Below are 13,213 nucleotides of genomic sequence, written 5' to 3' on the forward strand. Positions count from 1 at the left end.
GAGTTGTGAGAAATCTCAGATATTCTGGAAGATTGTAAAGATAATATAACATGGAAATAAGATGCACCTACCTAAATTTGGCTTATTTGACCCCCATTCAACACAAAGGTCAACACAAATGTAAATGTACTTTAATTATACAGCCCTTTACAACAGTCCTTTCGGTGTACCAAACTGCAAACAATAAAGGAACAGTGAAAACAATAAAATACAACAAAATCGAATAAGATTTTTTCAACACAAGGACTTCCCTGATAACTTTCTGTTCAAACTTGCGGGAATGCGTTTCTTCTCGACTCATCTCTTAAAGCCCGGTTACATGTTGTGACTCTCTCTGTGGCCCCAGTTTGAGAACGCGTTGACCCGTGAGAATCAACACATCACACTGAGAACAAATCTGTGTTAAGACGTGCGAGCACAACCTCGCTGCATAAGAACAAGCACCCAGACTTGCAGCACTGTCTTTGTGTCTATTTAAGGGTATGACTTCACTTTTTAGTGCATGTTGCTACTGATCTGCCTGAATTGCCTTAAAAAATGTACATGGGAAAAGTTAAACATCAACCTTTTTTTTTTTAATTTCATTGCTTTTAAGTCTGTATTGCCTCATTATCTCCACTAGATGATGCTGCAGCTTCATATCAATAGCCGAACCTCTGCTGTGAGCCAAATCTATCAGATTAAATGTTGTTTCTGTGTATTGTATGTATGAATTTTATAGTTTATCTTTTCAGTTTATAGGTTAAGACAATTCTCCAACCCTCAATCCACGTTTCAACATCCAAATCTAAAAGAAAAAAAAACAAAAGAAAGAATGAGAAGATCATTGTTTTAAAACTGCAGCTCACCCAGTCACTTAACATTTCGCCACAGATGTGAAGTTTTACTCGTTAAATTACTAGAAGTATTTCCTCAAACTGTGCTGTCGGAGTTCTGTTTCTGTTCTGAGGCCAGGAGATGGCGCCTTAGGTTCATGTTTTCTCCTGTAGGTCAGCATGTTTTGAGGTGAACTGTCAGAACCAGAACAAACTTACTTTACCCTTTCTTTCTACTCACTGAAATTGTTTTCCAGTGAACACAAATGAAAGGGTAATTAAATATGGAAGCAAGACGTGATCTTCAACCCTGATTATGATGTTTTTTTTATCCATGTGTTTCCTTTAATAATGCGGCAAAACTTCGAGGAACTGACGCATCTAACCCAACGATAACGTGATTAAAAACACAGTTCCTCTGTACATTATCACGTTATCGTTTGCCTGCAGCTCTGTCTTTTTCATGCCGCTTTCTTAAAAGCAAACAAGTGTGAAATGGAAAAAGTTTGTTTCATTGTTTATAATGAATCATATCTGAGGTGCCTGGCGGTGACTGGTCAGACCATTAAAAACCACATCCAGAGCCAAGAATCCATGACCTGGTTAATGACTGATAGGGGAGTAGGTCGGTAAGATAAGGCTGTGTCCGGTGTGTGAACAGATGTTGTGTGAGTAACAGATGCTACCGCGTTGAGACCACATACAGTATACTCTGCCGGCCACACACACACACACACAGTTTAAAAATAGGATACTCGCATGTAGCACACCAGATGACCCATGAAGTTCTAACCTTTGACCCTGAGGTTACAAACCCAAACATCTCCCCTCCTCTGACTGAGCGTTTGAACTTTGCCCTGCTCGCTGCCTCTGTGTAAATACACAGCATGGAGTCGACACCAGGCATCAACCTGCACTGGAAAATGACCAGTTAAAACAGCTCCGATACATACTGTAGACTTCCATTTTTTCATACCAACAATTCAAAATATGTAGCTCTCCCAGTTTTTTTTTTAGAGGTTCCCTGTGCAGTGGTGCTATAGAGCTGCAACAATACACAGTCCAGTTTCCACACTTATCTACAGGTGGAGGCAACGCACCGAGATATGCAGCAAAGGCAGGAGAGAAGAAGACTGGAGGTAGACAACGCAGGGTTTCAACAGACCTCAGTGACCTCACGTGGTGAGTAACACTGACTGTGAACACCATTAAGTTCCCCATTAACTTCATCACAACACATTAACAGACGGTTAAGACGAAGAGTCATTTCCTGTATCCATGTCACTGCCAAGAATGACCAAAGAAACCACGCCCCAGAAGATAGGAAGTGTATACCACTTCATATTATTGGCGTAAATTGGTTATCTTTTGTGTCTTTGCTAGAATTATAAAAATAAAGTTTCACATTGTCTGGGCTCCCTCCTCTTCTGTTAGGGAGCCCAAATGGCGACCACTGAGTGCGAGAAGTGTCTTAACGCTGCATTTTTGCCATAAGTGACCCACGTATGTTCTCAAAATATCTGTGTATCAGCACGTTATATCTTCTTTTTGTTTGGTCCACACAAAAAACTAAAAGTGTAAAATCGATGAAGACTGTTTCTACCTGTTGCTAAGCTAAGCAAGACATGGGAGTTTAACTGTATTTTCATGTGTACTTCAGTTTTTGGGGGACAGCATTTTAAAGTATTTTGGCCCTAAAGGAGCAAGAGATTTAAAGGACCAGTGTGTAAGATTTAGTTTTATCTACTGATGTACTCGTTGTATTGCAATCCCTTCACCTCACCCTCGAACTTTCTAGTCTGAAGGAGAAACGACCAAGTAAATACGGGCCAGTATCGCCGATACCGATACTTTTCAAGTAAGGTGGATGTGTCATTAAATTGCTAAATCTCAATTAGTTTTCATGACCTTAAGTGTTTTTTTGTGATGTTTCCTTTTTTTTATTATTAATAAATAGTTAAAACCCAGGACAGAGTTTATAATTAAACAGAAAATGTTTTATTATCACATTTTTTTTCAGAAATAAAAAGTACTTGCAAACCAGTAAACAAATTAAAACAAACAAGTTGCTAATTTAAGTTGCAAAAATTAAATTAAAATTCTCAACAACAAAAACAACAACTGGTTAAAATATAAATAATATGTAAACAACTTAACAACCCCCAAAGCCTTTAATTAGTCTGTGTTGGCGATCCGATACTGATACCGAATTGGTATCGATACTATCGATATTTGGATCGGTCCTTCACTGTAGCCCGGGTCACCAAGAGACTTTTTTTGTGTGTCTCGGTATGTTACATACTCCCTCCAAATTTCGTACACGTGGATGAAACCGTAGGGAGGAGCCCCTCCGAAAACATACATCTAGGTGGCGCTGTCGAGCCATTTTTGCACGTCCATGTGTGAGACCCCCAAAATGCGAAATTTTACACCCGACTTTGGGGGGGTAGGCCAATTTTAATGAGTTTTAGAGTTTTAGAGTACATGTAGGCCGCAGAAAATGCGATTTACAGTCGTCCCTCGCTATAACACGGTTCACTTTTCGCGGACTTGCTGTTTCGCGGATTTTTTTTTTGTGTATTTTTGCACTTACACTTTTTTTTTACAGCTTACTGTACAGTATGAACCCACATTGTGTTCCGCGTCCTAAATTGGCTAAGGGAGAACCGCACATGTGTTCTGCGTCCTGATTAACTATGGTAGTACTGTACAAAACGCGTATAAAAGTGTGTGGTTAGGGGGTTTACGGCCTTAAAACATGTAGAATAATTGTAAAACTTACTTCGCGGATTTCGTTTATTGCGGGTTATTCTTAGAACGCGATGAACGAGGGACCACTGTACTTTTAAATTTTAGAAATCCAATAGGGCCTCGCCTGGGTGCCGTGCTCGGGCCCTAAAAAAAAAAAAAACCCAAACATCTAGAGCTGGTGTTTAGATTTGTCCTCTCTGGGCTACTGTAGAAACATGTCTGACTCCGTGCAGGAGGACCCTCTCCCACTGCTGCACACTTTAAAGTTAAACTTCATCATGTCAGACATGCAACACAGACTGAAATCTGCAGCACGGTCCTTGTGAGAGGTTAAAAATGTTTTGGGAATCTCTCTCTCTCTCTCTCTCTCTCTCCACCTGGGACCTCCCTGCCTCCCTCCACTCCTCCTCCTGCTCCAGCCCGTCACCTAACTTCCGGCCCCTCTCTCTCTCCTTCTCAATCAGCCTTCATTCTCTCACACACACACACATGCATGCATGCATCAAACCGGTCAGTGAACGCAACATGGATTTGGACTCCTTTTTACTGGATTAATTAAAGAGCAAGCGGTCGGTGTGCGTCCGATTTCCTCTGCGGCTCCGCCCGGTGTGACTGAAGAGATCTGAGAGTTTTTATTGGGATTGACCGACACGCACACACACACACACACGCAGGACAAAGAAACACGGGGAGAAAATAAGGAGACAAGAGTGGGACTAAAAATGGACAACTGTCTCCTCGCACTCGTGTTTGGTCTCCTAACGCTCGGTAAGAAACCGTTCACCGTTCACGGCTAATTAACTCCGGTGCATGTCGGCATACTCCGGCGAGGAGAACCGACCATTGAACTCCATTTGGAAACAAGCTGATTTAAGCTTCACTCGCTTCTCACACACCGTGCACACCTTTAAAAACGCCAACAAAATGCTTTTAAGCATCTTCAAACCCCTCTAGTCAATTCGGCTGACATTAAATCCACCTCCTGGTGTTTTAATTTATTATTTTCTGCAGATTGTTGGCTGTGTCACGCTGCTGCGCTTGTGTATTTCGATGGGAGAAGTTGGGCGAGTGCAACAGCAGAGCACGGTGGAAAAGTCCAAATTTAAGTGTGAAACAAGTGCAGCATGGTTTATTGGCATATGCCGAATTAAAGAGTGGATCCAAAACATTGGTAAAAACTATAATTAAAGTATGTTTTAATGATATTTGCATGTGAGGGCAGACAAACAAGCTAAAATGCCGGTTTGGTAAAGGGAATCTGGAATCTGTATAATTGTGTTTATCTAACGTGGTGAGGGATTAATTATTATTAACTCAATTAAATGTTTGGTTTTTTAACACAAAATGCTCCCATCACTCCAAGTCAACCTCTCCTTATCCAATAAAACTGGTCTGGACAACATGAGTTGACCAGATTTGATGAATTCCCATCATTATTATCCTCATACCAGAGCCGAATCAGGCTGACTAATTATGAGACTTATTTAAACAAGAGCCAGGCCAGTGCTTAGTCACTAGGCTGGTTCTCATGCACGGGAACAAAACCGAGCACTGGGCCACCTCAGGGGAAAAACAAGCCAAACAGGGACTGGCTTACCAATACTGAAGTTGCCATATGTTTGTGGGCATAACAGTGAATGTCATAGGGGTCGTGTGTGTGTGTGAGGGAAGCTTGGCTTAAATTAGTGCAGTGTAAGATGATCAAATGTTGCCAGCAGTCCTGTGGTGTGTGGTTCTGTAGGTGTGACGCTGCAGATGGGAAAGTGTCCACAGTATACGAATGTCTTCAGCTGAACAGAAAAGCAGATAACACAGACAGGGTTACAGGGTTAGGGTTACACTCCCAGACACGGGCGCTGTAACTCGTGAGGGTTGCCAGACACGGTGGCCACACACTGGCATTAAAAATCCGCTGTGCACATTCAAAAGAGGTCGAAGCCTCCTTCAGTGTCACCACCAAGCTGTCTTGTTTCCTTTTTGTGGAGCTGCATTTGCATTTTTAAGCTCGAGCCGCTTAACGCTGCGGTGACACATGACGGCTGACCTGATATTTTCATAACCGTGCACCACAGACATGTCTGTTTTTCTGCTGTCTGCAATGGGACCACATTGGATGTAAGAAGCGTCCTCGCTTTGGACCCTTGTATTCCCTCAAAAGAAAGAAATGTACTTAATGTTGTGATCCTGCGATGATTCTCCCAGCGCCGCCGCCAAGACAAACTAGTCTCATGCCGTGTATCGGTAAAGAAATGGGAGATTATTGAGCTCTTGCACAGCCAGGTCTGTTCATGTTTAAAGGCCCTGTATGAAACATTAACTGACAACTTCCTATGAAGCTTTTGGTGTTTATTAATGCCGTCTGCTTCCATCATGCACAAGGCTCATCTGGTTTCTGAAGGTTGAGGAGATCAGTGTGTTTTTGTAGCATTTAACATCTGAAATTTAAAGCCCGAGATGGTCGGGATGAGTGTGTACAATCCAAAAAAATGATGAATTAAGACTTCCACTTCAAGATTTTTTGACTTGTGGTCCAGTTAACCTGACTCAGGACTGGCGCCTGGCCACATTTTTGGGAAGTAGACCAATCCTCTTCCACATCAAGACGCTGGCTTAGCAGGAATGTTGTCACAGTGGCTGCACCAGAGTCCATGACATGGCAGGCCGTCCCCTCTCTGTCCAAACATCCCACACTGTCGAGTTTCTTTCAGACTCTTCAGTTATTAAACTTTCTAGGTGTCTGCAGGCTCCTCGGGCTGTGCAGTATTTGTTCCAGTAGAGACAGGCAGGTTGGAAATTGAGTTTGAAAAGTCTGAATCTCTTAGCGACGAATGGCCTCATAGCCTGCCCACCTATAAAATGGTGCATTTGTGACATAACGCAGCTGAAATGTTATTGCACTTTTAAAATGCACACAATGTGGAAGATGCAGGAGGTAGCTTAGCGTAATTTTGATGAGAATTTGTATTAATTAAGTGTATTGGTGACTCAGTGGTGCAGAAAAACCTGTAGATGTATATTTATTTATTGATCATTTTGTCATCATAGCTTGAGTTTTGCATTGGTTGCCCAGCTCCTGTTCTGGCACGACACTGCATTCGCCTACACCCTGGGCTTGAAAACCTCCTCTTCTTCTTCTTCTTCTTCTTCTTCTTCTTCCCGGTGATCCAAAACCCCTGTGGTACAAACACTAACACTCCCCTTGGTGCTTCGAGCTTGAAAAGTTTCACAATGTTGCGTTAAGAACCGGTTCCAAATTGTCCGATCCGTCAGAATCGGGCCTCCCTTTATCGATGCCGGCATGTTTTTTTTTCTCACAGTTGCACAGAAGATTGTCCAACGCAGGGTTTTCATTTCGTAAAGAAAGCCGACAGTCCTGCTCCTTATCATTTCAAGTAAAGGTGGAAACAGCTGAAACATCTTTCGGTGTTCAGAAACCACCTCTGTCATGTATTTGACAGACTTTTCTAGCTCTCAGACTCAGATACCAACAATAGAGGAATCCATATCCGATAAATTTAGTTTGTCGGACATGACGCGTCAAAACCCCCGACCTCTCCTGACAGAAATAGTCAACAGGAACTGAAATGTACAGCAAGTTTTATGTGGTACCTCCTAATCGTGATTGTTACTTACTAAAGCAAAAAAAGCTCACAGTCAGCAGGCTCACACACACACACACAAACACCACGCCAACTGGCAAAAACTCAAGTATTGATGAACCATACAGGCAGAGGACTTGTTTATGAAGCACTTCTTTTTTTAAATCAAAGCTGGTTCTGTTACAGATTGTCTTTTTTTAGCCGACCTCCCCAAAAGTATCAGTTTTTGGTGATCAGCAGTCATACAGGACTTACATAAAATACTGCACACTGTACTGTAAATACACAGAGGCTCCATACTTCTGACTTTCTAAAGGACTGAAGACAGTGCTTGTTAATTATTAGGAGGAGAAGTAGCTCTCAAACCAAAACAATACTTTCATTGATGCCTAAATTTGATTGATGAACATGTTTTTATTTAAAGGAAAAGTACGGTTAGTTATATCTCGGGTGTTATCTTATAGCCCTGCCAATCGATTGGTTGGATATGATCAACTGGAACGCACCAAGTTACACGAAACGGCAAGTACAATGGGTCAAAGTTGAACAAGGAAGTCAGTTTGTAATCTATAATGGATGATACATTTACTTTCGTTTGGGTGTCCTTCCAAACCTGCAGTGTGCTCAGCAACGGTGTAGGGCTGCATCGATCCGCTATCTGGACCGGTGGATCGGTGCGAGTGACCGATCCAGTTTCTTGGTCTATGTCACTCAAGCGAACATCTCTATGGACTGCGATCCCTGTCCTCACCTTTCCTGTTATAATAATGATGAATAATACCAGTTGGACTGAGGATTTTAAAGTATCGGATTCGTGCTTGATACGGGCAGGTTCCCGTAATTGTCAGAATCAGGATCGGGTCAGGAGAGAACAAGTTGGATCCGATGGCCCGGTGCTACAAAAACAAAACCCAAGCAAAGACAAAGAAGATGACACAAAAATCCTTTCCGGCCCGAAATCAAATCATCCAATCATCAATCGACGTGTGTCCAGGGTCGGAGCTGGAATGTTGGAGGATCTTAACGACAAGGAAGCAAAGTGTAAATGAAGCGACTGTGTTGTGTTGCTACATGCTTCACTCAGCTGGAATGTCAGACCTTTACGCTCTACATTTACTTTGACTGGGGAGGAATGTAAACCAGATGGGTTGATCTGACAGGAGCAAACCTCCGGTGTAACTAAGCAACTTTAATAATCTGATAAACAATTGAATACTAGCACGTAGCCGGAGTTTGGTGGTGTTGCCAGACAAAGTGATGCGGGTATGAGTGTGTGCACGACGCATGCACGGAGCTTTTTGCACCATCATTGTCGCCATCGATAAACAAGTCGCAACAAGCTCTCTGCGTGTATGCGTGCACGCCTCGGTGCACTTAAGCTGAAATCTGTTTATGTACTTCATAGTGAGTTTCTTGTGTATTTTCTGTCCCTGAAGGTGGGTGCTCGGCCCGGGTGGTGAAGGTGTCTCCTGGTCCGTTAATCCGAGTGGAGGGTCAGCCGGTTTCCATCAAATGTGACGTCGATGAGTATGGGGGACCTCGTGAGCAGGTAAGGCTGGATTCCAACTCTTTTAATATGGATACATTTTTAAAAAAATGTAGTTTTAATAAAAAGCAAACAGTTGGGCGCTGTAGTTTCAACAGATCTGGGTGTGATTCTAGGTTTCTTAACTTTTCCTGCACTGTTATCCCAGAATTCCCTCCAATTATAGAGCTGTTTAATTGTCCTGTGGATATGAGTATGCTGTGTTTTAGTATTCTGTTTTAAAGAACAACGAGGCAGCTCCAGTTCAGATCATGGGATATTAATACCTCTAGTCTGCATGTATTAAACATGCATCAAAAGGATTGTGGAAACCGGTCGCTTGTTTCTGATATCTGAGTTGAACCCGATGTTGAATCTGCGTGAGCGTGAACCGTCCTGCAGAAATAAACCCAGCCTTGACCCAACAACCTTTTGAACTCGGCTCCGTCCTGCAGGATTTCGAGTGGATGATGTCCAGGGATGCCAACGGGCAGAGGATAAAGATAATCTCCACCTTCGACGCCAGCTACTCCCACCCGTCGCTCAGCAAGCGGGTGGCGTCCGGCGACATCTCGGTGATGCGGCTCATGGACAACGAGGTGGAGCTGAAGATAGCGGAGGTGAAGGAGCTGGACGCCGGTTTCTACTGGTGTCAAACGCCGAGCACCGACTCCGTCATCAGCGGCAATTACGAGGCTCAGGTCCAACTCACTGGTACGGGAGAAGTGTGTGTGTGTGTGTGTGTGATCGAAATCCTTTTTTTTTAATGAAAAATTCTGGACAGGGCTGTGTATGAAACTAGCTGGCCATTAATGGTTCATTTAACAGCTATCCCCATGACTTACTAATGCTCTACTGACCATGTACATCTCCTCCTGCAATACACACACACACACACTCCTGCTGGTTTCAGACAATTACTGTCTGTATAATTTGGCTTTCTCACCGGCACACAACACACCACGCGCACCTCAGCACACCCCGTACACTCGCCGCTCGTGGTGTGGAGCAGATGTCAGGTGGGAGTACTTGGCTCGTGTCAAATGAGGTCCAGGGAGAGCGAGATTTGGAAGGTGAAACACGGGGAATATAAATACCACGATACAATGAAAGAACCCCACGGGGACAAATGTTCAAGTTTTTGTCTCGTATTAAACATTCGACAATGAGTGGAAACACTTGGTAATTGCTTATAAAACCAAAAAATTGCATATTACCCATCATAACGTCTCAGAGCCCAGAGCGACATCATCAGAAGTGTTTGTGTCTGTGCAAACAAAGGTCGACGAAATCACCTCACGCTAGCACTGCTAAAAATATCCTTACTTGTAACTTTTTGTGCTGCTAATGCAGGACGAGTAACCTCCAATTCTACCCCGTTCTAATAATACACGCAGCCTTTTGACAGCTGACGGGGTTTGTGATCACTAAAACAAGTCGTAGGCACAATACACTTGAAAAGATTCATGATCCCGGACACCGTTGACTACTCGAAGAACGCCTACGCTCTCTATTTTTCTGAAATAAGGAATATTTCTACATTTGCACATTACATTTACTCATCATTAAATCCTGCAGTTTTGTTCCCATAACAGAGTTGTTTTTTTTCCAATATTGTCATATCTGACTCATTATTGGCTGGAAGCAACTGCAGTCCCTCGAACGTCCACTTGAGGCGAGTCGGTCTCCATAACAGTGATGCGCGGGTCCATGTTTGATCGACCCGCACCGACCGACGTTTTAAACTAACCCGCCCGAACTCGGACCGCAGCAAATAATTGTGAAATATTGTACCCAACCCGCTTTCTGACCCGCATTTTAAAAAGTAATAGACTACTTTTTAAAATACTCTTGATTAACTTCGTAGCGTCATCGGGCTACATAAAACTGGCATTACTGAGTTATTATATTAATTTAAAATGCGGTTTAATGGCATTGCTCAGTTCCACGTGTTCTGGCTTTTTGTCCCGCATCAAAACTCGGCATCTTTATTTCAAACGACCCGACCGACCGCGACCTGAATATCATTAAAAATATTGTTTGGTGACTCGTGACCGCGGGCACCCGCTCAATTTGGATCAACCCGCGCTTCACTGCTCCATAAGTCCCCATGTTTCACAGCAGAAATAAACATGTTTACAGCCTGGTACAAAAAACAGTTTTGGTCTCTGTAGCTAATTTCCCCGTTCATGACAACTGTACTGAGGGTGAATTTATATACAACTCACCTGTTCAGGTTATATTAAGGCTTAAAGTTATGCAGGATTAAGAGCGTGGATGCTTTGATTGACAGGTAGGTGGCTTGTTTGAGCAACCAGGTTTCATTCAGCCCACCTCAAGTCCGCTGACAAACCCCAATTTTTTCTTTTTAAAATTATTTTTTTGGCCTTTTATGCCTTTAATAATAGGACAGCTGAAGATAGACAGGAAGCAGAGAGTGACACGCAGTAAATTAGCCGTCCGATGCAGGATTCGAACCGGGGCCAGCTGCAGCGAGGACTACAGCCTCCACACACAGGGCGGCCGCTTAACCCACTACGCTACCGACCGTCCGGACAAACCCCAATTTTAGACGAGGCAGGACTGCCACCGCTCTGAGCTTCACCCGTTGGCGATGTCACGTATACGGCGTCCATTCTTTATAGTTTTAGGCGCCTGAGTTTAAAGGTGGACGCTCGGCGGAGAAATAAAGGGAGTGAAGAGAGGTTTAAATGGTTAAATGACACGGGTGATGATTTGTTGAAGCACTTCGGTCGATTTCCTGTCAGATCTCACAAATTCCAACCCTTTAAGACCGGAAGGGTCATACATACATACATTTTATGATGATAACGAGAAAACGGGTGGAATAAAATGTATGTATGTATGACCCTTTAGAGCTTCCGTAGAATTTATATACAACTCACCTGTTCGATTATATTAAGGCTTGGATGTCACGGACACGACGTCCAATATTCTGGTATCATCTACAGACAGTTTTAATCATGACTACATTAATTAACGGAGAGAACTTACAACCCGACCCCCCCGAGCACACAGGCTGGCTTTTTAAAAAACTGACAATCCCTCACTTTAAGAAAACTATACACACATTGTTTCTGGAACATTCGAAGCTGTGAACCCTCCAGTTTGAGAGACACAAAGAGCGATTGTCTGACAGCAGGTTAGTTAGCTCCATAATGCGCCATCATGTTCAGCTGCTCTCTGCTTCCCAGCACGGCTCCCCAGACACCTTGTTAAATTTAGACCTGAATTAACTAGGCAGAGCTGTTTATGTGCCAGAAAGGACTGCGTCGTCGTGTGCATGTGGAGCGTATGTATCAGCCGGCGTTGTACTCTGTCACGTATGAAGGGGAGAATGTTTCGACGAGACCGAGATGATGAGTTAGATTTGCTGCTGGAGGGCGTACACCAGTCGAGACTTGTGCAGTCACACACACACACACACACACACATGAACACACATGCACTGCTCCCACTGAGGCTGTTTGGTTATGTAAGGAGCGAGTGAAGTGCAGGTCGCTGAGGGTTTGAAAACTCCTCTCGGGCTAATTTTAATTGATAGAGCAAAACGCAGATTATTCGTGCCGCCTTCGTTATCTGCCGCAGACACTCAACATCATCACGGCTCGACTACACAAGTCTCATCGGTGTCCAGAACTCGTCTGTTATATCCACACTTCATATTTACTTTATTTCTATATTTGAGGCTGGCTCCAGAAGTCTCCATGTTTCACAGCAGAAATAAACATGTTTACAGCCTGGTACAAAAAACAGTTTTGGTCTCTGTAGCTAATTTCCCCGTTCATGACAACTGTACTGAGGGTGAATTTATATACAACTCACCTGTTCACATTATATTAAGGCTTAAAGTTATGCAGGATTAAGAGCGTGGACGCTTTGATTGACAGGTGGACGGCTTGTTTGAGCAACCAGGTTTCAGTTCAGCCCGCCTCAGGTCCGCTGACAAACCTAGTCTTGGCCCAGTTTTTTGAGGTGGACGCTCAGCGGAGAAATAAAGGGAATTAAGAGAGGTTTAAATGATTAAATGACACGGATAAAGTGCCGGATGATGATTTGTTGAAGCACTTCAGTCGATTTCCTGTCAGATCTCACACGTTCCAACCCTTTAACACCAAAAAAATCCACGTTATATTTGGTGTCGTGGCTCTGTTTGTGGAAAAAATCCACGTTATATTTGGTGTCGTGGCTCTGTTTGTGGAAACAGTCAAACCTGCTGCCAGCAGAGACGCCGCTCTGATGAAAACGTGTGTCTACACATTTAAAAATTACGTTTTTACAAGCGCTCACTCCCTTTCTGAACGTTTTGAAAACTGCTCTTTCCCACAGGACGTGAATGCGGCATGCATGCGATTCCCACAATGCACAGCGTCGCACTCCTCATTTCCAGCCATCTGCCACTTCTTGGACATACAACACGACTGTTGGCTTCTTGTTTCGGGGGATGAAAGTTGCTGCTGCAGAGAAATTATTACTGTACATTCAAACATACCTGAAGTCGG

At 43.4% G+C, this 13,213-nt stretch overlaps 1 protein-coding gene across 1 annotated transcript in view; it reads left to right on the forward strand.

The window, feature by feature from the left end:
* The window catches only part of ptgfrnb (prostaglandin F2 receptor inhibitor b), a 67,245-nt gene that overhangs the window by 9,654 nt on the left and 44,378 nt on the right, over positions 1-13,213 (forward strand). Inside the window, exons 2-4 of the mRNA XM_027291583.1 lie at positions 4,220-4,334; positions 8,602-8,714; positions 9,146-9,404. Of these exons, the coding sequence (XP_027147384.1) occupies positions 4,289-4,334; positions 8,602-8,714; positions 9,146-9,404 (418 nt within the window). The 5' untranslated portion in view covers positions 4,220-4,288. The remainder of the gene's footprint in view (positions 1-4,219; positions 4,335-8,601; positions 8,715-9,145; positions 9,405-13,213) is intronic.

This window comes from Larimichthys crocea, chromosome XIX (assembly GCF_000972845.2).
Source record: "Larimichthys crocea isolate SSNF chromosome XIX, L_crocea_2.0, whole genome shotgun sequence".
Classification (NCBI taxonomy): domain Eukaryota; kingdom Metazoa; phylum Chordata; class Actinopteri; family Sciaenidae; genus Larimichthys; species Larimichthys crocea.